This window comes from Erinaceus europaeus, chromosome 9 (assembly GCF_950295315.1).
Source record: "Erinaceus europaeus chromosome 9, mEriEur2.1, whole genome shotgun sequence".
Classification (NCBI taxonomy): Eukaryota; Metazoa; Chordata; class Mammalia; order Eulipotyphla; family Erinaceidae; genus Erinaceus; species Erinaceus europaeus.
The window spans coordinates 11188718-11211711 of record NC_080170.1 but is presented as its reverse complement, the minus strand read 5'-3'; the positions used below and the strand labels follow the sequence as shown (position 1 = coordinate 11211711).

The 22994-nt window shown below is 50.1% G+C and overlaps 1 protein-coding gene across 1 annotated transcript in view; it reads left to right on the top strand.

Moving 5' to 3' along the window:
• Positions 1-22994, top strand: part of COL23A1 (collagen type XXIII alpha 1 chain) — a 275148-nt gene that overhangs the window by 239066 nt on the left and 13088 nt on the right. Inside the window, exons 6-9 of the mRNA XM_060197271.1 lie at positions 16043-16069; positions 16517-16543; positions 17162-17188; positions 22171-22338. Of these exons, the coding sequence (XP_060053254.1) occupies positions 16043-16069; positions 16517-16543; positions 17162-17188; positions 22171-22338 (249 nt within the window). The remainder of the gene's footprint in view (positions 1-16042; positions 16070-16516; positions 16544-17161; positions 17189-22170; positions 22339-22994) is intronic.

Genomic DNA, 22994 nt, shown 5'->3' with positions numbered 1-22994 from the left:
CCTTTGCAGAGGAAATCAGCTTCCAGAAAGCTCCTGTCTAGAGAAAGGATTGTTTTTTATTATTATTTGTTGTTTGTTTTTCTGAGCTTAGTAAACTTCACAAGCAGCCTTGGGGATCTGTGATTTGTTCTTGATTGTTTATTTGTTTGTTTTTTCCTTTGAGCTAAAAACATATCGCTATCTACAGGGAAGTGAGAGTAAGGTAAGAGTCAGGGAAGAGGGTCATGGTGGAGACTGTCAGCTACATTTTCTAGATGCATCCAGGCTGATCTCTCCCTAATCATTGAGACCAGCTAAAACCAGGACCACATGTGGACCAGTGTGGGTGTTGGATGGAGAGGGCATAAGAGCCCCCATTTACCCCATCCTTGGGGCAGACCATGGACAGACAAGGGTCCAAGTCCTCTTGTCTGTGACCCCCTTGTGCAGAGACCTCCCTGGCCTTTCCAAGGAGAGTCTTGAGTAGCTTTCTGCTGATGACAACAGAAGCATGTTTGTTATAAAACCTTCCCAAAATAGAGAAAAGCACAGAACAAAAAGGGGAGAAAGCAATCTTCCATAATCCTACCACCCACAGATAAGTTTCTTCAATATTTTGATGTTTGTTATTCAGCATTTTTTCTGTGCAATTTTGGTTTTAAATTTATTATTCTAAAAATGGGATTTTACAGTGGATCTGTTTTTTTCAAAGCCTCAGTTTTTTTTTTCACTTGCTGCATCATGAGATCATTCCACATTACTAAGAATTCTTGTAGAATGTAACAACTACTTAGTATTTTATCATGTGTATCACATCACATATAAGCTATTTAACAAGACTCCATGTCAATATATTCTTTATATTGATAATCCTTTGCCAATATAATCAACCTCCTGGGAATAAAAGGAGGGTTATTTCCATGATTATCTCCTTAGAATAATGTCTAGGAGTTGGCTTGCTGAACCAAAGGGTTTGCACATGTCTGAGGCTTTTGATGTATGTTGCCAAATTGCCCTCCAGGAGTTCCCACTAATTTCCATTCCCACCAACAGTGTGTGCACGCTGCTTGTTTCCCCAAACTCTGGACAGCTGTGGACCTTGTCATACTTACAAATCTATGCCACTATGATAAGCTAAAAAATATGTGTGTGTGTGTGTGTATCTTGTTTTAATTTGGGATGTATTGTTATTAGAAGCTGTCTAGGGGCTGAGTGGTAGAGCACTTAGTTGAGTGCACACATTACCATGGCAAGGACCCAGATTCAAGCCTCCTGTCCCCACCTGCAGGGAAGAAGCTTCACACGTGGTGCAGGTGTCCTTTTTTTTTCTTTTTTTTTTTTTGAGTTAATTTTATAAAACCTTTATTATTTTATTAGTGACTTTTATTAGTAACTTAATAATGATTAACAAGACAGAGGTACAATTCCACACAGTTCCCACCACCAGAGTTCTGTGTTTTATCTCCTCCATTAGTTCTGTGTTTCATCTCCTCCAAACTTCCCTATTGGGAGTCGGGCGGTAGTGCAGCAGGTTAAGCGCACGTGGTGCAAAGCACAAGGACCGGCGCAAGGATCCCGGTTCAAGCTGCCGGCTCCCCACCTGTAAGAGAGTAGCTTCACAGGTAATGAAGCAGGTCTGCAGGTGTCTATCTTTCTCTCCCCCTCTCTGTCTTCCCTTCCTCTTTCCATTTCTCTCTGTCCTATCCAACAACAACGCCATCAATAACAATAATTACAACAACAATGAAAAACAACAAGGGCAACAAAAGGGAATATATATATGAAACCTCCCTATTCTTTATCCCTCTGAGATCTGAGAGTATGGACCAAAATTCTTTATGGGATGCAGGAAGTGAATGTTCTTGATTCTGTAACTGTTTCTCCAGTAGACGTGGATGTTGGCAGGTAGATCCATAACTCCAGCCTGTTTCTATAGTTCCCTAGTTGGGTAGGTCACTGGAATGGTGAAGTCCTGGGGCTCATTGGTGAGATCACCTGTCCATCAAAGTCAGGATGAAATCATAATAACATCTGTACCTTGATGGTTGAATGGCAGTAAGATTTAAAGCAAACTGTTCAATAAACAGGAACACAAAGGTAGGAACAGAGCAAATGAAACTAGCAGTCTTCATGTGGAAAGAAGCTAGGAAATCTATTTTAGGTATGTTCCATTTGGCCCATGACTTTAGTAATTTTTGCCTGAGCCTGACAGGTAGACTAACATGCAGGTGGACTAAAAGTATTATCTGGGAAGATGGTATCAGAGTTGAGAATAGGGCTAGAAAGCTGGATTAAGGCAAAGAGTAGCTACCAAACTCAAAGAAAATACATAAATACAATTAACTGCTTACCCCATTGATCTGACCTAGGGCCAGTGTATATTCATATTTAGCACAGGAACCTGTGTAACCTCAGAGTCCCTGTCAGTCTGAGCTTGCAGTCCATGGACACAGCTGGAAACATTCTAGGCTGCATTCATTTCAGGATCTTTCTTCCATGAAAGAAAGATCCAGCCTCCCTTCAGAGAGTGGGGCAGTCCCTACCATTGCTGCTCTATAGTGAGGGCAAACTGGAGAGGCCCACAAGAGAGCTTAAGATGTTCCTGATGGAAGTGACCAGTAATGGTAGATATGGGAATCTACTAGAGGTCTAGGCCCATCATATCTTTGTGGGAATCCAAGGACTCCTGACTAGAGCCCAGGTGGTGGGGTGGCCTGGTAGTGACCAGAAAGGCCATCATTAAAGCGTGCCAACCTCTTGTCCTTATCCAACTTTTGTAGTCCTTACTTTGTCTGACGAGTTTAGACTTAAAGTGATTGAGAGAAGTGAAGCAAGGGGATAGGAGAGGAGGGTTTCTAGGCCTAAGTAGTAAATATTTGATTAGATACTTTATGGTGTCTTCTTTAGGTCTTTCTACTTGCTTGCTGAACTTAGCAGGTGTCTTTCTTATTCTCTCCCTCCCTAGCTCCCCTTCCATCACAGTTTATTTCTTTCTCTATCCAATAATGAATAAGTAAGTAAATATTTTAAATTTGAAAAGAATCATTTATTAAATATGTTCTTGAGGCTTGTGTGAGGTGTAACTGTCACCTAGTGGCAGCATTGTGGAATTGCAGGCATAGAATTTAACAAGGAACTCCAGTTACTGGTCCAAAGGCAAAAGGCATGGAGTCAGCAAATAGGGCAAAGTTTGAGCTCAGAACATTATGTGTCAAAGGCAGGACCTGCTGAGATAATAAAAACAATTTGGGCGGGTGGGCAGTAGTACAGCAGATTAAGCACACATGGCACAAAGCACAAGGGACATCATAAGGATCTTGGTTCGAGCCCCAGCTCCCCACCTACAGGGGGTCGCTTCGCAAGTTGTGAAGCAGGTCTGCAGGTGTCTACCTCTCTCTCTCTCTCTCTGTCTTCCCCCCTCTCTCAATTTCTCTCTGTCTTATCCAACAACAACAACAGCTATGACAACAATAACAACTACAACAAGCACTACAACAAAGGCAATAAAATGGGAAAAATAGCCTCCAGGAGCAGTGGATTCGTAGTGCAAGCACTGAGCCCCAGCGACAACCCTGGAGGCAAAAATAATTAATTAATTAATTTTTTAAAATAAATTAAAAAATAAAAATAAAAACAATTTTAAGAATTCTCTTTTTTAAATGTACCAGCCACGAAGGTGGCTCAGCTGAAGAACACAGGTGAGGTCCCAAGTTCAATCCCCACCCTCTCCACTCTCATAAAAGCAAGCAAATACATATTTTAAAGTAAAAGTTTATAAAATGCAGTTTTTAAAGTGTTACCTGTAAGGGAGCACTGGACACAGTACTTGACAATTGGGGAAACTGAGATTGGGTGGTTACAGGGTGTAAAGCCCACTCACGTGGCAAACCCCCAGGGTTAGTCCATCACACTCACACCCCGAGCAGCGTCAGGACTTGGGATGTCTGCACCTTGGTGGGAGAAACAGATATTTCAAGAGGATGTTCTATTCCTGTTTCCTTCTCCTTCTCCTCCTCCTCTTTGTTTTCCTTCCATCCGGAACTCTCTCCCTACACACTGCATTCCACCTCTGTTATCAAATTAAGACCCTTTCCTGCCTTCCCAAATATGAAAATGAAAACCAGCTCTGACTGAAGAAACACACCAGTTCACTTCTCCATCCTGCCCACTCCCTCTCACTCATTCAGATGCCCACAGAACAGCCAGCCTAGAAATTAGGAAGAAATCCATGACCCTGGTGATGAAATGTCCACTTCTGGTTCCCTGGCCCTGGTTCCCTACTCCCACTCCCTGCCTTTCTGTAGTCACTTAGCCCTTCAGAGTCTCCGTGTCCATATTTGCAAAGTCCAAGGCTTCATTTGGGTGGAAACAACTAAAAATCAGATCCGGGCAGCCCACCTCTCTGCACTGACTCGTGTTCATTTGTGGGCTGAAAAACAAGTTGTACAGCTGGAGTGGGGGGGGGGTAGGGGAGTGGGGTGAAGTAGGGTGGGGTGGGGGGCAAGAGAGGGATGGCTCAGTGAAGAGAAAGAGTGTGGGACTTGCCTGGGTCTGATCCCTGACACCGTATGTGACACGAGCATCATCACTCTGATCTCTTATAAAAAATCTTTAGGGTCAGAGAAGTAGCTCACTTGGTTAGTGCACTGCTTTGCCATGTACATGACCCAAGTTTGAGTCCAGCCCCTACCGCATTAAAGGAAGCTTCAGTGCTGTGGTCTTTCAGTTTATCCCTCTCTGCTTTCTCCATGTCTATCAAAATAAATAAAAAGAAGATAATAAATATTCAAGGAGAAAGAAGGAAGGGAAAGAATGAGGACTGAGGTTTAGAGTGGCCACACCACTTTAGCAGAGTTTATACTGGTGATCAGATGGGGAGGGGGGGCTGGCCCCAGTGAGGACCCCCAGCACCCATGCAGCCATCTGCCTTTCTGCCATGCTGACCTCTGGAATCCCAGAGATTCCCTGCCCAAAGGGAAAGGTATCAGCCCCCACCACCATCTCATCTTCCCACACACACAAACTAGAGCTGGGTGCATACCTCTCTCTCTCCCTCTCCCTCTCCTTTTTCCTCTCCCTCTCCCTCTCCCTCTCCCTCTCCCTCTCCCTCTCCCTCTCCCTCTTCCTCTTCCTCCCTCCCTTTCCCTCCCTCTGTCTTTGTCTTCCAATGTATTATTTGAAGAACACTTTAAACCACACTCAGCAAGTGCCTGTGGGTCCCTCCTGTATTGGTTTCAGAGTTACTCAGTAGTTTTCAGGGCCTGGCTACCTTTGCTGGTGTTCCAATCACAGACGAGGGTCTGTCACCCAGCTGTCCTAATTGTCCCTCCCATGAACCTTCTATGCAGAAGGCTTTAGGGGACAGCGGGCATAGCTGTAATGCAGACAGGCAGAACCCGGGACTCCACAAAGGAAGGAGTGGCTGATTCTGCCTGGGGACCAGGGGTGGGCCAGTTGAGGTGTGTCTTGAGGCATGAGTAGAAGTTCCACGGGAGAACACAGCAGCAATGAAGAATGCCCTGCAGCACATGTCCAGACTTTGTTCCTGGTACAGCATATCATAGACCTGAACAGTACTATGCCCTCTGCCTCTGTCTCATAGAAATACTGTTGCATAATGGTGGTGCAAAACCACTTTCATGCCTGAGGCTCTGAGGTCCCAGATTCAATCCCCAGCACTACCATCAACCAGCTCTGATCAGTGCTCTGGTCTCTATCTTTCTCTCTGTTGTGCTCTGTCATCAAAATGAGTAAATAAATTAAATGTTTTTTTAAAAGAAAAGAAATAATATTTCAGTGAGGATAGAGCCATAGAGGGCAGGAGGTAGCAGATCTGGTTAAGCACACACATTACAGTGTACAAGGGTGCAGGTTCAAGCTCCTTGTCCCCACCTGCAAGGGGAAAGCTTCACAAGTGATGAAGTTGTGCTGCAGGTGTCTCTCTGTCTCCCTCTTTATTTCCCCTCCCCTCTCAATATCTCTGTCTCTATATAATAATAAATATTTTTAAAAAGGATAGAGCCAGGGAGTCGGGCAGTAGCACACGTGGTGCAAAGCACTAGGACTAGCGTAAGGATCCCAGTTCAAGCCCCCGGCTCCCCACCTGCAGTGGAGTCACTTCACAAACAGTGAATCAGGTCTACAGGTGTCTCTCTTTCTCTCTCCCTCTCTGTCTTCCCCTCCTCTCTCCATTTCTGTCTGTCCTATCCAACAATGATGACATCAACAACAGTAACTACAACAATAAAAAACAAGGGCAACAAAAGGTAATAAATAAATATAATTTTTAAAAGATAGAGCCAAATGGGCAGGCAAAGAGTAGCATTCACACCTATACCACCAGCCCCTGTAACACCACCCCCTGGATCCATGGAAGTAAAGGTGTGGGGGTGCTATCTCCCAGTAAGCTCTGAGCTAAAATGCTTGAGTGAGAGACAGGCCTTCAACCTCAGACCAATTTTTAAATCAGTAGCACTGACAAACTGTTTAGAATGAATCAGCTAAACCAAAAAATCAAAAAAAGCTAAATCAAAAAAAGGTGTGGTGGTGGCACTGCCTGCTCATCTGCTGTTTTGCAGGGCCCCTGGCTCAAAAGCAGCTGTTCTTGTAAAAATGTCACCCACTGAACACTTCGTCTGTAACATCCCCAGTTCATCTGTTTCTCGATTTTAACACCCTCCACCCCAATTCCATCTGACCCCTACAGCACTGCTCCCCACTTCCCAGTCACCCCCCATACCCTCAGGTTAGAAGGGAGGTACAGGGAGCCCTCAGGAAGGACCCAAGCAATGACCTTTCCTCCCCAGGGTCCTGGGTCAGCCTGGGTTGTGTCCTCAGAATCCCATGAATGTCCTGTGTGGGACCGCCAAGGGACATGAGGGCGCCCCATTAGCTTTAGAGCCTTGGGCAGGTCACCAGTGCCCCCTGGTGTTGCCAGTCCTGTATCACAGCCAGTGGAAATGATGCCATAAAAACCTCCCCTTGGCATTTGGTTCAAAACTTTCAGCTAACATTTATTGTGGGCTTCACTGGGCTTTTAGTGTACAGTTATGATAAATAGCCCCCTCTGGGTGTACCCTGCCCAGCAGAGGCTGTGGCTGTGTGGGAGGGTATCAGAATTCATGCTCCTAACCTCACTGTGGACTTGGTTATAAAAAAGCCATCTCCAGGGCCAGGCCTGGAAGTAGGAGGCAGGGGCACCCCCCAAGGAAGGGAGATGTATGTTGTGGCCAGAAGACCCAGCAGATGCTGGCGTGGGGAGCAGCGGGGGGAATCCAGAGAGGGCACACCCCAGACGGGGCAGAGCAGCCCGGGATGGGGAAGGGAGCAGGGGTCAGGTGAGGCTGGCTGGCAGTGGGAGGTTGTAAGCGTGAGGCCAGGGCTGAACTGGGTGCACATGCCCATCTAAAAGGGGAGCCCTTTAAGCCATGCAGGCCGACCCTTACCTCAGCTTCCAGAGAGCTGGAAGGCTGTCACATGAAACCTTCAGGTTCCTGAAAGTGCTGAGATCTGGGGACTCTGGGAGAACAAGCTGGAGTGGGGCCAGGGGGGTGTTGGCCAAGCAGAGCAAGTATGGCCAGGACAGCAGAGGCGCCACTGGCAGTCCCCAGCTCTGATTCTGCTGCTAGCCACCTCACTCTCTGTGCCCCCTCTGGGACTGTCCCCATCTTGTCACCCCTCCACCCCAGAGGCAGCCTGTCTGCTGCTTCCAGTGCCTTCCACCAGACCAGTTCCTTGTGCCCAGCTGCATACACTGGGCCAGGGAGCCTGGGCTATAAGGCCACCCTACTCTCTGCCTCCTGCCCTCCACCCTCTACCCTCTACCCCCTCCCCTACCCAACCCCCACTCCTCACACTCCAGGACCACTGGGAGTCAGGCTAGTTCTATTCCACCCACCAGGTAGATTTCTCCTGATCAGGTAACTGATATTTAGGGCTCAGTTCAAAGGGGCAGCACCACCTCCACTGGGACCACAGTGGAGAATGTGGGTGCACACACACTCCAGGCACACGTGTAACCCCTGGATAGAAGCCAGTGACCTCCCTGGCCTGAGAGGATGTGGAAGCTTGAAGGCACTTGGGAGTAGGGGGACCCAGAGTTAATGGGGAGGGGTGGCTAAGCCCTGGAATAGCCATTACAGCTGAGGACATGGGCCCCGGGTCTGAGATCTCCCATCTTTGCAAGAAAAGTTGGGGAGCTGGGGAGATAGCACGATGGTTATGCAAACAGATTCTCATGCCTGTGACTTAAGTCCCAGGTTCAATCCCCAGCACCACCATAAGCCAGAGCTGAGCAGTACCCTAGAAGAAAGAGAGAGAGAGAGAGAGAGAGAGAGAGAGAGAAAGGAAGGAAGGAAGAAAGGAAGGAAAGAAGGAAGGAAGGAAGGAAGGAAGGAAGGAAGGAAGGAAGGCAGGAAGGAAGGAAGGAAGGAAGGAAGGGAGGGGAGATAAGGACAGACCTTTTCTCCGTAAGTCTTCCTCTTCCCTTGCTCTCTTGCTCTATTTCCGGGATTACCATGTGAGCAGCAAGTAAGTCAGCTCTCAGTCTTCTTTCTTGCTTCCTTTTGCTGTCCCTCTCTCTCTCTTTCTCTAACATGTTTTGTTTTTAATAAAAGTTTAATTTACCTGAAAAAAAATAGAAGAGAAAAGGAAAGTTGGGAAGCTGGGGAAACAGAGCAGTGGTAGCACACAGGACTTGCATGCGAGAGGTCCCAGGCCTGATTCCAGCATCACCAACAGCCAGAGATGTGTGGTGCTCTGATCAAAAAGTTCTAGTTCCAGGTGTGTATGTAAAATGTCACAATTTCTTTTCTTCTTTTTGTTTAACTTATATTATATTATATTATATTATATTATATTATATTATATTATATTATATTATATTATATTTATTGGATAGAGACAGCCATAAATTGAGAGGGAATGGAGAGATAGAGAGGGAGAGAGACAGGGAGACATCTGCAGCCCTGCTGCACCACTTGTGAAGCTTTCCCCTGCTTAAACTCGGATTTTTACGCATTGTAAGCTGTGCACTCAACCAGATGCACCACCACCCAGCCTCTCTTCTCTTCTTTTAAATATGTCTCCATAACCACACAAGGCTCCACCAAGCCACCTCTGACCCAATTTTTATTTCATTATTTACTTAAGTAGGGGGGAAGGACCGGACTGACCAGAACATGGCTCCACGGCCCGACAGTGCCCTTGTTTTGTCTTTGTCACTCTCTCATGTGGTACTGGGGATCAAACCTGGGGCCTCAAGCACACGAACCTCCTGCTGTCCCTCTGAACCACCCTCCAGGCGAACACATAGATTCTGAGTGTTGCAGCTGATGTTCTTTCTGTTCATTTGGTTTTTCTAATGCTGTGCTGGGGTGTGAACCCAGGGCCTTGGTCATGTTGACTATGACTATTGAGCATCCTCCCTGACCCAACTTTCATTCTTTATTTCTTTGGGGTCCTTTAGCAGTCTGGGCTGTGAAGCAGGTTGGCTTTTGGGGGTTCATCAGTATGTGGACCTTGCCTTGTGGGGCTTTGCAATCCCCCTTCTGCATGCCAAACCATGTCTGCTGGAACTCAGTCTCTTTCAGTTTAGCACAAACCCCCCATCCCCAACCCATGGTAGTGGGCGTCTCAGCTGAACTGATCCTAATCCATAACCCAACAGCCCAGAGCTGGGAGTCGGGCCCATTTTCTGGTTGTAATTATGGCTGACAGCCCCATGGGGCAGGGGTGTGTGCAGCCCCCACAGGCACAGGACAGGCCCCGGAGGAGGGGGCTTACCAGGATTATCAGCCCAGGGCCCAGTAATTGCAGCCCAGATGTGGACGATTTATCAAATTACAGGGCCCGCAAGGCTGGGGGCCTCGGCCGGGGGAGGGAGGGTGCATTCCTGTGCCAGCAGGGCTGTCCAGGGCAGGAGTTCTGTGAGAGGAGGGAAGGGGAGGGAAGGGGAGGAGAGGGGAGGGGAGGGGAGGGAAGGGAAGGGAAGGGAAGGGAAGGGAAGGGAAGGGAAGGGAAGGGAAGGGAAGGGAAGGGGAAGGGAGGTCTCCCGCCCCAGGTCCCATGGCTATAGCTCTCAGGGGCTCTTTGCAGATGGGGCTTTGCTGGTACTGATGGAGCCCCCCACTCACAGCAAGCCCTGGGGACTGTGCTTGGGCAGGGTCTGGGATCAGGGTGAGGCCGGGCACCTGTCCCCCACTTCACCTGGACCCACCATCCCACTGCTGATCTGGGAAGTGAGCAGCCACGTGGAGCCAGGTTTGGTTTGGGCTGTACCTTTAAAAATAATAGTAATAATAATATAGAATTGGTCTGGGAGATAGCTCACCCAGTAGAGCATACTACAGGACTTGAGTCCAAGCCCTGGCATCACATGGTGACTCCATAGATAGCATTGGGGAAGCTCCATGAATTATGGATCATTGCTTTGATGCTTTCCTCTCTCTGTCTCTCCCCTGCCCCTGATGCACACCCCCTATCTGAAGTAAAATTGAGAAACAGCCCCAGAGTAGAATTAAGCATGGGCGCCTAAGCAGGAGAGAGAGAGAGAGAGAGCCAGAGAGAGTGAGCACCAGAAATAATTCCCCCTTGAGTCAAGGAAGAGGCTCAGTGGGTAGAGCACATGCTTTCCAATGTCTCGGGATCTGGGTTTAATCCCCAGCATCATATGGAAGCATCATGAACAGTGCCAAGGAGCTCCACAGATGGTGGAGTAATGCTGTGGTGTCTCTCTGTCTCTTCCCCCTCCCTCTCCCTTCTTCCCTCCCTCCCTCTAATGAAATGTATTAGTTTAAATCACTGGGCTGGGAGGTGACTCACTGGTACCCTGCAGACATGAGACCCTAGGTTCATCACTCACAATCCACAAGAAAGGAAAAAGAAAGAAAGAAAAAGAAAGATAGAAAGAAAGAAGGGAGGGAGGAAACAAAGAAAGAAAGGAGGGAGGGAGGAAGGAAGGAAGGAAGGAAGGAAGGAAGGAAGGAAGGTAGCTCTCCTTATTAGCCTCCTCAAAAGAAGACTGAAATGCACCACACAGCCAGGTGCTGAAAGAAGTGAACCAGGCAGGCAGGAGTAGCACCCCCTGTTGGCCATCTGGAAGACCCCAGAAAGGCCCCACCACAGCAGGGGGGGGCAGGCAGACTATAATTCCATTTATTTTTAGATTGTTTGTTTGTTTGTTTATTGTGACGGAGAACAAGAAGAGAGAATCAGAGCATCACTCTGGCACACATGATGCTGGGGATCAAACTGAGAACTTCATGTTTGTAGAGCCATCACTCTAGCCACTGAGTCACCTCCCGGGACACACAATTCCATATGTCTGGGTGGGGAGGAATCCCGGAGCTGGATCTGCCCTGGCACCTCTGGGGAGAAACTGGTGGCAGTGCCCAAAGGGGCTGGCTTTCTGGCCAAGTGTCTTCTGACAGGGGCCCAGAGCCACCCGCTGGGCCAAGGTCAGGACTGTGGGTCTGCTCTGTCCCCCAGGCCATTTGTCAGTGTTACATGTTGGGGCTCCATATGGGTTTATAAATATTTACATATGGGGCCCTGGGATGGGTTCCTAGGGGCCACCTAGCACTGCCCCCACCAGGCCTTCAGCCTGGGATGGGAACATCTCACACCCCCTCCTTGTTGCTGGGGTTACCACTGGGCTCTGAACCTACAGAGTTGCAACACTCCTGGAAAACTTCTTTCTCCTTTTTTTCCTTTTTCTTTTTTATTCCTCAGAGAGTGAGAGACAGAGAAGGAGACAGAGACAGAGCAAAAGAGAGACACTACAGTACTGTTCCACCCCTTATGAAGCTTCCCCATGCAGGTACTCACATGTAGCAACTGGGGGCTCGAACCCAGGTCCTCAGTCATGGTACAAAGTATGTTCTACTGGGTGAACTATCTTCCATACCCCCCACACACACACTCTTTTTTTTTTTAATGATTTTTTTTGCCTCCAGGGTTATTGCTGGGGCTTAGTGCCTGCACTATGAATCTACTGTTCCTGGAGTCCATTTTTTCCATTTTGTTGTCACTGTTGTTGTTATTGCTGTTGTTGCATGATAGGACAGAAAGAAACCAAAAGAGGAAGAGAAGACAGAGGGGGAGAGAAAGACACCTGCAGGTCTGCTTCATCGCTTGTGAAGCAAACCCCCTGCAGGTGGGGAGCCAGGGGCTCAAACACTGGTCAAACACTTACACTGGTCCTTGCACTTTGTGCCAGGTGCATTTAACCCACTGCACTACCACCTGGCCCCATGATTTTTATTATCTTTATTTATTGGATTGAGACAGCCAGAAATTGAGAGGGCAGGGGGGAGATAGAGGGGAAGAGAGACAGAGAGACACCTGCAGCTCTGCTTAACCACTAGCAAAGCTTTCCCCTTGCAGATAGGGACTGGGGGCTCGAACTTAGGTCCTTGAGCACTGCAACTTGCACTCACCAAGTATGCCACCACCCAGCCCCTCACTTTTTTTTTCTTTAATTAATATTTTACTGATTTATCTTGGTTTCCAACACCATCTGAGTTTTGGGAGCCCAATGTGATACCTCTCTATATATGTCTTTGTCCATCCCATAATCAGAGTAACCCCTCAGCCCTTGCCTCCCACCACCACCACCACCCCTTGCCTCCCCCTCTGGCAGCCATCTATCTGATTTCTCAGAGCCTAAGAGTTGTTGGGATCTGTTTGTTGTGCTTATTTATACTCCACTAGGGAGAGGAACCATCTGGTAATTGTCTTTCACTTTCTGACTCATCTCACTTACCATAATCTCCTCAGGCTTTGCCCATGTTGTTGCAAGATGCATGATTTATGCTTTTTCAAGATCTGGGTGTACTCCATTGACTGCATAGGCCACAACTACTACTACTTCTTCTTCTTCTTCTTCTTCTTCTTCTTCTTCTTCTTCTTCTTCTCCTTCTCCTTCTCCTTCTCCTTCTCCTTCTCCTTCTCCTTCTCCTTCTCCTTCTCCTTCTCCTCCTCCTCCTTCTTATTCTTATTCTTATTCTTTTTAATTTTTATTTATAAAGAGGAAACACTGGCAAAAACCACAGGATAAGAGGGGTAAAACTCCACATAATTCCCACAACCAGAACTCCACATCCCATCCCCTCCACCCGATAGCCCTCCTATTCTTTATCCCTCTGGGAGTATGGATCCAGGGTAACTATGGGGTGCAAAAGGTGGAAGGTCTGGCTTCTAGAATTGCTGCCCCACTGAAGATGGACGTTGACAGGTCGATCCATACTCCCAGCCTGTCTCTCTACTAGTTCCATAGTAGGGCAGGGCTCAGAGGAAGTGGAGCTCCAGGACATATTGGTGGGGTCGTCTGCCCAGGGAATTCCATTTGGCATCATGTTAGCATCTGGAACCTGGTGGCTAAAAGAAGAGTTAACATATAAAGCCAAACAAATTGTTGACTAATCATGAACCTAAAGGCTGGAATAGTGCAGATGAAGAGTTGGAGGGGTCTCTGTTTTGTAGATAACTAGTAGGCTTATTTTATATACCAAAGGGCCTGTGGCTATAGTAGTTTTTTTTTTTTTTCTGCGCCTGAAATCTAATATGCAGGAGGATCCAAGTTATTGTCTGGGGAGATGATGTCATGGCTGGAAAAAGGACCAGAAAGCTGGATCAGGGAAGAGAGTAGCTCCCTAATATGGGAAAGGTGTATAAATATTCTTGACTGTGAACCCATCAATTTGATGTGGTCTGGGGCCCATATTCAGTTTGGGAGCCTATGTGACCTCTGCATCCCTGTAGATGTGAGCTCACATTCTGTGGTCATGAGTAAGAACATTCCAAGCTACCCCAATATCAACCCATCTTCCTCAGGTGTAACATAGAGTATGTTGTCCAGCCTCCCTTTGGAGGATGGAACATTTTCTACCGTTGTTGACCCAAGTTGAGGGCAAGGTTCTATGGTGGCCCACAAAGGGGTCTGTTGTATTGTTTCTGATAGAGATGACCAGTAACAATGGAGTGAGGGATTTATTTGAGGTCTAGGCCCATCATGTCTGTTTGGGAATCTCAGGACTCCCCGACTAGGGCCCCCAGCTGATAGGAAACCACAACTTCTTTACTCATTCCCCTCTCATTTTATTTATGTTTGTGAAACTCCAAGTCCTAGATGCCAATAGGTCTAAGGTTCCAAACACAAGCAGGGCCTGGTGTGCAAGTTGCATTCCTACCCTTTAGAGGGCGCCTTACACTCCAGACAGAGACCTCATTGACTGCCCATGGCCTGCCTCCTGCAGCTGGCACAGCCACTCAGTGTACCTTTCCACATAGCTCCCGCCCCTCCACCATACACCGGAGAGTCAGGAGGTCTATCCCCCACCCCATTACAGAGGATGGGGCTCAGGGTCCCTCCCCCCCCCAATCATGAGGGAAGTCCCAGAATACCTCCTCCCAGCACTGCACACCCTCTCTATGTGCTTCCTGGGGCTCAGCCTGAGGTGCTCCCCCAGAGTGATGGGGACCCAGTTAAGCTGCTGACAGGGGACTGATTGCAGTTGCTCCCTGGGAGGCTGGGGAGGGTGGCATTTGAGCTGCGCTTTGGAGGGTGAGTAAGAGTTTGCCGGTCGGGGCAGTTCATCATGCAGTGCAGGGAGATGGGGTGCACAGGAGTAACCACAACCCAACACCTGGGGGCTGTCTAGAGGGCCAGCTAGGACAGCAGGGCACCAGCTCCCAGACTCGGTCCAGATCCTAGAGGAGACCAGCTTCCAGAGGCAGAGAGGGTGGGCAGCAGGGAGTAGAGGAAGCAGGGAAGGCCTTGTGGGCAGAGGGAGCAGCCCAAACGAAGGCCTGGCACTGAGAGCAGAGTCTCAGACACAGAGACAGGACACAGCAGCCCCCAGGGCCGGGTCAGACAGAGCCTGGGGGAGTAATAGGGACAAGCACACACACCTCTGCACATACACTTGACGTCTCAGCCCCCCGGCTCTTTCCCAGCAGACCTACTAGTGGTGTCCACACCTGGGGTGGCAGAACCCTTTTCCTGCCTCCACTCCCCGAGTTGCATTCGCAGCATCTGCACAGGGTCCCTCCTTGCTGCCTGTCTCTGACTTGACTCTGCCAGTTTCTGTCATACCCTTGTTACTAATGAGTGTCCCCCAGAGAGATGACCCCTGGGAAGTGGGAAAGCCTTTAGGACTTCTTGGAAGAGGAGTAACTGAGCTGAAGATGATGCCCAGAGGCAGTAAGAGGGTGCCAGTCAGTCTGGCGGCATGTGCAAAGGCTCAGAGAGTAGAGTTGCTGCAACATGGGGTCCAGGACCATGTGAGGAGAAGGCTGGGCTGGCATACAGCAGCTGGACTGGCCCTCCACAGTGTCCTTAGACTGGTTTACTCCCCTGCCAGGAGACAATGCTCAACCAAGCTAAGTGGGTAAGGGGCTGGCCAGAGGCTGAAGACAGGCTAGAAATATGAGATAGCTGGTTGGATTCTGGGGGCCTTCCAGGCTGCAGGTAGCCGCTGTCTCACTTTGCCTCAGCAGATGCAGAAACTACTCTGGGGCACCTTATCTGGGCACTAACCCCACCTCCAGGGCTCCCACTATGTCACGTCCCAAAGACCCCACCAAATGCTATCAACCGTGGCTTAAATTTCAGCATATGGATTGGGGGCTGGCTGGGAAGGGACACAGACACTTGGTCCTTGACAAGGTGCAGGTGACAGAAGTTCCCACTAGCTGGTTTGGGAAGGGGGGGATGTCAGCACCAGGCCCTTGGCTATCTTTCTCACTGTCTCTCAGTTCTGCTTGGCTCTCTGTCGGCTCTTTCTCAAGCCACACAGTGGCCCCAGGCACTCTGGGATGAGCATCCCGCACTCCCCAAGAGGAAAGAGTGGGTGTTCTTTCCCCAAAAGCACCATGCATGAGTTCACACCTGATCCAGTTCCCCGGGTGGGAGGTGGAGGTGAATGTGGCTACATGCCAAGCTCCAAAATGGGGGCAGGGGCTCTGCTGGCAGAGGGCACTCTGGGTAGGTGCCCCCAAGTCCAGGTAACATGAAAGAGGCAATGCCTGTCCCCCCAGTAACCTTTGCACTCTTCTCTTCCAGGGGCCACTGGGTCTGGACGGCAAGCCTGTAAGTGGAGATGGGGTTTCAGGTGGTCCTGAACTGAGAGTGACTGGGGGTGGGTGAGCACTGAGAACCTGGCTCAACACAGAGGAAAGATAGGGCAGCTTCAACAGGGCAGCCTCAGGCTTAAGCTCAAGTCTGAGTGAACCAGCTCCTGACAGAGCAGCCTTGGGTGGCCCCTTCACCCCCTGGACCAACACTTGTATCTGAACCCTCCCCAAGGGGTGCTGGGAAGGTGGAGGATATGGACAGCACCCTCCCCAGTGTCTGGTCAGCCTTCGTGTCATTTGAGCTCCTCCCAGCACACCTAGGCTTGCAGCACACTCTCATACAGTCCCCAGACTCAGTGGGGGGACTGGACTGAGTTCTCAACACCTAGGCAAGAGCCTGTGTGCTGGGTGACTCAGCCTGTGTCCAGCTCACTCATACTTGCTCTTTCTCCTTCCTTTCCAGGGACTTCCAGGCCCCAAGGGGGATAAGGTAAGTGTGGCAGGCTAGTGAAAGACACCAGAAACCTGCCCCTAAGTCTCACTCCCAGAGTGTGGGCACCTCACATCCCTGCTGGAGCCTCGGTTTCCCAAAAGTTGAATCTGAGGTCTCCTGGCACCAGAGCCTGGCAGACTCAGAGCTGAGTTGGCCCATGGTGGCAGGTCCCAAAGTAATTGATCAGGAAAATGGGTGCAGGAAAGAGGGCAACAATGACAGTTAGAAAAGCAGATGCACTGCCCTTGGGGGGGGTGGTCTTTCCAGCGTCCTATATGAAGGAGTTTGCTGGCATTTGGCATTAAAGGTCAGGGACAGACCCCCTGGAGTGCAGGGCCTCTGAGCATCTGGGAGAGACCTAGTGCCCCCCCATGGGGTCAGGGGGCGGAGGGCCCAGAGCCAGCCTTGGGGTGACAGGACCAGATGTTGCCAGGGAAAGACCAGGCAAGTTCACACCACTCCCAAGACCCCCCTCCTTAGCCTCAAAAAACAGGCCCGAGCATTCTTTTTGTGAGAATGAGGTGAGACCAGCATGTGTGGCTCTGAGCACCAGGGCATGTGACACAGTGGTGACAGTAGTGGTGATGAGTCTCCCTGCTTGCTTTCTGTTCCCAGGGCGCACCAGGAGACTTTGGCCCCCGGGTAAGAATGGGCAGGAGCCCCCTACCCGCTCGGCTCCTATGGTTTGTTCTGTGTTGTGGTCGGGTATGGCTGGCCACACTTCCAGGCCCGTTGCTGTGGCCTGTCTCAGAGAGACACCCTGCTGCCTGGTGTTACTGCAGTGACCACTGGCTGGGAGCTCCAGCCACCTTGGTCTGCACAGGGAAATCAAGGGAGTGGCATAATATGGGGGTTGGAAGAAGGCCGCAGGTGGATGTTGGAGACAGCAGGCAGTCACCAGCTGCTAACGTCTGGCAGGGACCCAGGACAGGCCTGGAGAGGAGGGTGTGGCCCTGGGGGACAGGACTGTCAATACCTGCTCTGATCCCCAAGACACAGCTGCAGGGCCATCCCAAGTTGGCAGATGGCCTGAAGTAAAAACAATAAACATTAAAGAGCACCCTACTTGAGCTTTGTAACTGCTGAGAAAAACCCCCATGCTTCCTCTTTTTTTATTTTTTCCATCTATTTCTTATTTGTGAATAATAACAGGTTACAAGATTGTAAGGTTACAGGATACAGTTCCACACCACCCCCACCACCACAGTTCTGTGTCCCCACTCTCCTACCTCCCGGTGACAACCACCATACTTCTGACAAGTCTTCCCTTGCTTCCTGATGGGTCTCCCAAACAGGGTGTCTCTCTAAATGTGACAGACTTCTGCAAAGTGTCAACCCACTCCCTGCCCTGGGCAGCTCACCCCAAGAGCCAGGAGGCCAGAGCTGTCCAGCCACAGGGCATAGGGCGGGTGCAACTTCTCTTGGTCACTTCAGTTTTAGACCCACCCAGTGTCAGACAGGGAGAAAGCATTGCTTTAGAGGGACAGGTTGGCCCTGCAGATGGAGACAGCACGGGAGCCAGCAGAGCGCTCCTCTTGGGGGAACATAGCTCCAGCCCCAGGCTGCCATCCTCTGGGCTGGACTGGACCGGGCAGCCCCCCATTCTGCAGCCCACATACCCGTCTGCTAACTAGATGGTCTTCCCACGGCTGCACCCGGGCTTTATGAGTAGAGACCAGCACGCCTACTACGGTCGCCGCATCCTCAAGGTAGCAGCCGTATGGGCCTGCAGGGGTGTGTGTGTGTGTGTGTGTGTGTGTGTGTGTGTGTGTGTGTGTGTGTGTGTGTGCGCCTCCACCCACCCCCCACCCATGCTTCAAGTCAGTCCTCCACCTGCAGTCCCTGTGGCTCCTGGGGCCTGTCAGCATCCAACCCCACCTCCTTCCCTGATGGGAGTCCAGGTCCTGAGTTGTGATGTCCTGCTTCAGAGATGAGACATGGGGATGACCCACCATCATTGCCACTTACTGCTGGGAGCCTCACCACAATGATGGTTTGACACGTTCTGGGCCCAGCCGAGTCAGACAGACACCCGTGGGGAGTTCTCCTCATCCCTTAATTGACAAAGGCTGTCTTAAGGGCAGTCTGCCAAAGATGGCAGCTCTTCCTTCCTTCCTTCCGTCCCTTCTTCCCTCCCTCCTTCCTTTCTTCCTTCCTTCCTTCCTTTCTTTCTTTTCTTTTCTTTATTTGATAGAACAGAGAGAAACTGAGAGTGGAAAGGAAGATAGAGAAAGAAAATGAGAGATACCTACAGACCTGCTTCATTGCTCATGAAGCTTCCCCACTGCAGGTAGGGACCAGAGGCTTGAACCTGGGTCTTTGCACATGGTAATGTGTGCACTTAACCAGGTGTGCCACTGCCCACTCCTAGTTTATTTTATTTATTTATTTTTTTGCCAGCAGGGTTAATCACTAGGGCTTGGTGCCTGCATAACTAACAAATCCACAAGCTCTCCATCTACAAAGCTCTGTCTGCTCTACCACTGAGCTATCAAAGGGTGCTATCAAATCCAATGCTCCTAGTGATCTTTTTTTTTCTTTGTAATTGAGAGGGAAGAGGAAGATAGAGTAGGAAAAGGGGGAGACCTGCAGCATAGCTTCACCATTCGTGAAGCTCCCCAGCAGGTGAGGAACAGGGCTTGAAGCCAGGTGCTTACTCATGGTAATATGTGTACTCTGCTAGGTGCACCACCGCCCCGCCCCCTCCCCTTTTTTTTTAAATTTTTTTCTCTTGCCTCCAGGGTTATTGCTGGGGCTCAGTGCCTGCACCTTGAATCCACTGCTCCTGGAGGCTATTTTTCACTTTTGTTGCCCTTGTTGTTTTATCGTTGTTGTGGTTATTATTGTTGTTGTTATTGATGCTGTTGTTGTTGGATAGGACAGAGAGAAATAGAGAGAGAGAGACAGACACCTGCAGACTGTTTCACCGCCTGTGAAGCGACTCCCCTGCAGGTGGGGAGCCGGGGGCTCGAACTGGGATCCTTATGCCAGTCCTTGTGCTTTGTGCCACCTGTGCTTAACCTGCTGCACTACCACCTGACTCCCACACACACACCTTTTACCTTTTATTTTACTTTAGCTTTTGCTTTCAGGGGTTTCACACATGTGTGAATTCCCTGCTCCTAGCGGACTCTTTTCCTTTTTAATTTAAGATAGACGAGGTGGGGTTGGGGGGTGAGACTACAGCTCTTGCCATGCATGGGTGCTCCTGTGTGGTACTGGGGACTCAACTCAGATTCTCACACGTGGTAAAGTGTGTGCCCTCTACGGGGTAAACTATCTCCTAGTCCTACAGGGGCTATTTCATACTGTGGGTCTAAGGGTGAAAACTGTCTTAAGAGAAACCACAGGAAAGCTCACCCAGGAGGGCATGTGCCTTACCAGGCATGCAACCTCGGTGCAAGCCCTTGTGCCATGTGAAAGGTGCTATGGCACAGGGGACGCTCTGGTGCTGCGCTGTGTTATTCTCTCTCTCTCTGTCTATCTATCTGTCTATCTATCTTCCTCTCTACTTCTATTTGTCAGTCTAAAGTAAAAATGGGAAGAAAGGAAGAAGGAAAAAAGGAAGGAAGGAAGGAAGGAAGGAAGGGAGGGAGGGAGGGAGGGAGGGAGGAAAAGAAAAGGAAAGGAAAAGAAGGGGGTCGGGAGGTAGCACAGTGGGTTAAACACACATGGGCAAAGCACAAGGACCAGCACAAGGATCCCAGTTCGAGTCCGGCTCCCCACCTGCAGGAGAGTCACTTCACAAGCAATGAAGCAGGTCTGCAGGTGTCTGTCTTTCTCTCCCCATCTCTGTCTTCCCCTCCTCTCTCCATTTCTCTCTGTCCTGTCCAACAACGATGACATCAATAACAACAATGATAAGAATAACCACAACGACAATAAAACACCAAGGGCAACAAAAGGGAAAAATAGCCTCCAGGAGCAGTGGATTTGTGGTGCAGGCACCAAGCCCCAGCAATAACCCTAGAGGGAAAAAAAAAGAAAAGAAAAGAAAGGAAAGGAAAGGAGAGAACTAAGAGAGACCACTGGCTGCAGTGGCCAGAGGAAGCACTGCCTGCCCTTGCTCTGTCTTCCCCAGTAGCCACCTGCCTGTCTCGCCACCCAGCCATCTGTGTGTTAAGTGGGACAACACTGGCCACAGCTGGCACAGGCCCCTGTTCCCGGATGTGGGACACTCAGGAGACACTGGTGCTGGGGGCCAGGCTGTGACTCCCCCTGGTGACCCTGCTGGCCAGGCCCCATGCAGCAGGAGGTGTAGGCTGTGGACCAGCAGGTGGGGCATGGCTGCCTGAGGTCTGACCCCCGCCCCCACTAACACCATCGCAGGGTGGGGACGTGGGGCTGCATGACTGCGTGATTGTGCTGCCCTTTTTGCCGCCTTTTTTCTTCGCTTACAACTTTTTTTACTTTGAGGTCATCGTAGACCTGCATGCCATTGTGGTAAACAATACACCATGTGCCCCCCGCCATGTCCCCTGAGGTGGCACCTTCCATCATGGCACTAACAGTCTTATACCAGGACAGTGATGCTGAGGGGACCCGCCAGCCATATCCAGAACCACACTGTGGCTCAGCAGTGTGTCTGCTTAGTTTGAGGCAACTCCATCACACTTGGAGGCCCCTGGAGTCACCGTACAAACTTCCTGCCACCACACCTTACCTCTGTTTACACTGCAGCCCTCAGCCCCCACAGCCACTAATCCCAGTTCTCTTCAATCATCCTGTCATTTCAAGAATGTTATGTAGGAGCTGGGGAGACAGCATAAAGGTTCTGCAAATGACTCTCAGGCCGGAGACTCTGGGGTCCCAGGTTCAATCCCCAGCACCACCATGAGTCAGAGCTGAGCAGGGCTCCAGTTAAAAATAAATAAATAAATCGGGAGTCAGGCAGTAGTGCAGCGGGTTAAGCGCACGTGGCACAAAGCACTAGGACTGGTGTAAGGATCCTGGTTCGAGCCCCCAGCTCCCCACCTGCAGGGGAGTCGCTTCACAGGCAGTGAAGTAGGTCTGCAGGTGTCTATCTTTCTCTCCCCCTCACTGTCTTCCCCTCCTCTCTCCATTTCTCTCTGTCCTATCCAACGATGACAACATCAGTTACAACAACAATAATAACTAAAACAACAAGGGCAACAAAAGGGAAAATAAATAAATATTAAAAAATTTAAAAAGAAAGAAAGAAAGAAATCAAGGATGTCGTGTAGGCTGGCCTGAGCGTATGCAGCCTGAGACTGACCCTTTGCCCCGAGTCCCTGCACGTGTCCCTGCTGTGGCCCCTTCTGTGTGTGGCTGAGCAGCATCTGGTATGGGCGCACCCAGTGGGCAAGCCCACCCTCTCCCCTGAGGGACCTTCCAACTGTTTCCAGTCTGGGACTGTTGTGAGTAAAGCTGCTGTGGCACGCATGTGTGGATGTTCGTGGAAAAGTGCCGGTTTTGATTTCTCTGGAACCAGTGACCGAGAGTGCGCCTCTGTCACTGGATGAAGCAGGACTGGACAAACAGGCGTCCCCAAGGTGGCAGCCCCTTTCTGTAAGGACAGCGCCTTCTTCTGAGTGCAGGGGGAGGAGGGCCTGTGGCACCTAAAAGCCTCACACCCTCCACTCAACCAGTCCTGTCTCTTGCAGGGAGACCAAGGGCAAGATGGAGCTGCTGGGCCTCCGGGCCCCCCAGGTGCCCCTGGAGTCCGGGGTCCCCCTGGGGACACGGGAAAAGATGGCCCCAGGGGAGCACAAGGTCCCACGGTAAGAGGGAAGCCAGGTCCCACCCCAGTCCTATGCCCACAGAAACCCCAGGTCTGAAGATCAACCCCAGCCCAGGCCCTGCACCCCTAGTCTATACCCAACCCAGGCCACACCTCAGTCAATTCTTAAATCCAGCGCCACCAGGTCCTAAACTCCTCTAGAGACCTTGACCCCAAACCTTGCTGGGACTGTTCTCCAGACCCTGACTCTGAGACCCCTGCAGCCTCTGACCCTGGCTCCAAGCCCAACCCTTGCCCCCACATCTGCCTTAATGTTGATCTTGGGAGCAGTCTCAATTCCAGTCCTGACTCTGAACCTTGTCCTACACTTCTTCCTCCTCCCTCCTTCCTTCCTTCCATCCTTCCTTCCTTCCATCCTTCCTTCCTTCCCCTTCCTTCCTCCCTCCCTCCCTTCTTTTCTTCCTTCCTTCCCTCCTTCCTTCTTTCTGAGAACCAGAGATTGAATTCAGGGTCTCACACATGTTCTCTACCACAAGACCACCTTCCTGGGCCAATTTCTTATTCTATTTTTTAAAACATGTAAGAAAGAACATGTGCAGAGCAGTGCTCCACCATCCTTAGAGTTCTGGCTTTGTCTCTGTTGCTCTTCTAGGGCACCAGGGATAAAACTCAGGGCCTCCCTCTTGTGTGAGGCAGGGGCTGCACTGATGAGCCACCTCCCTACTCTGTGGGTTCTTTTAAGCAGAT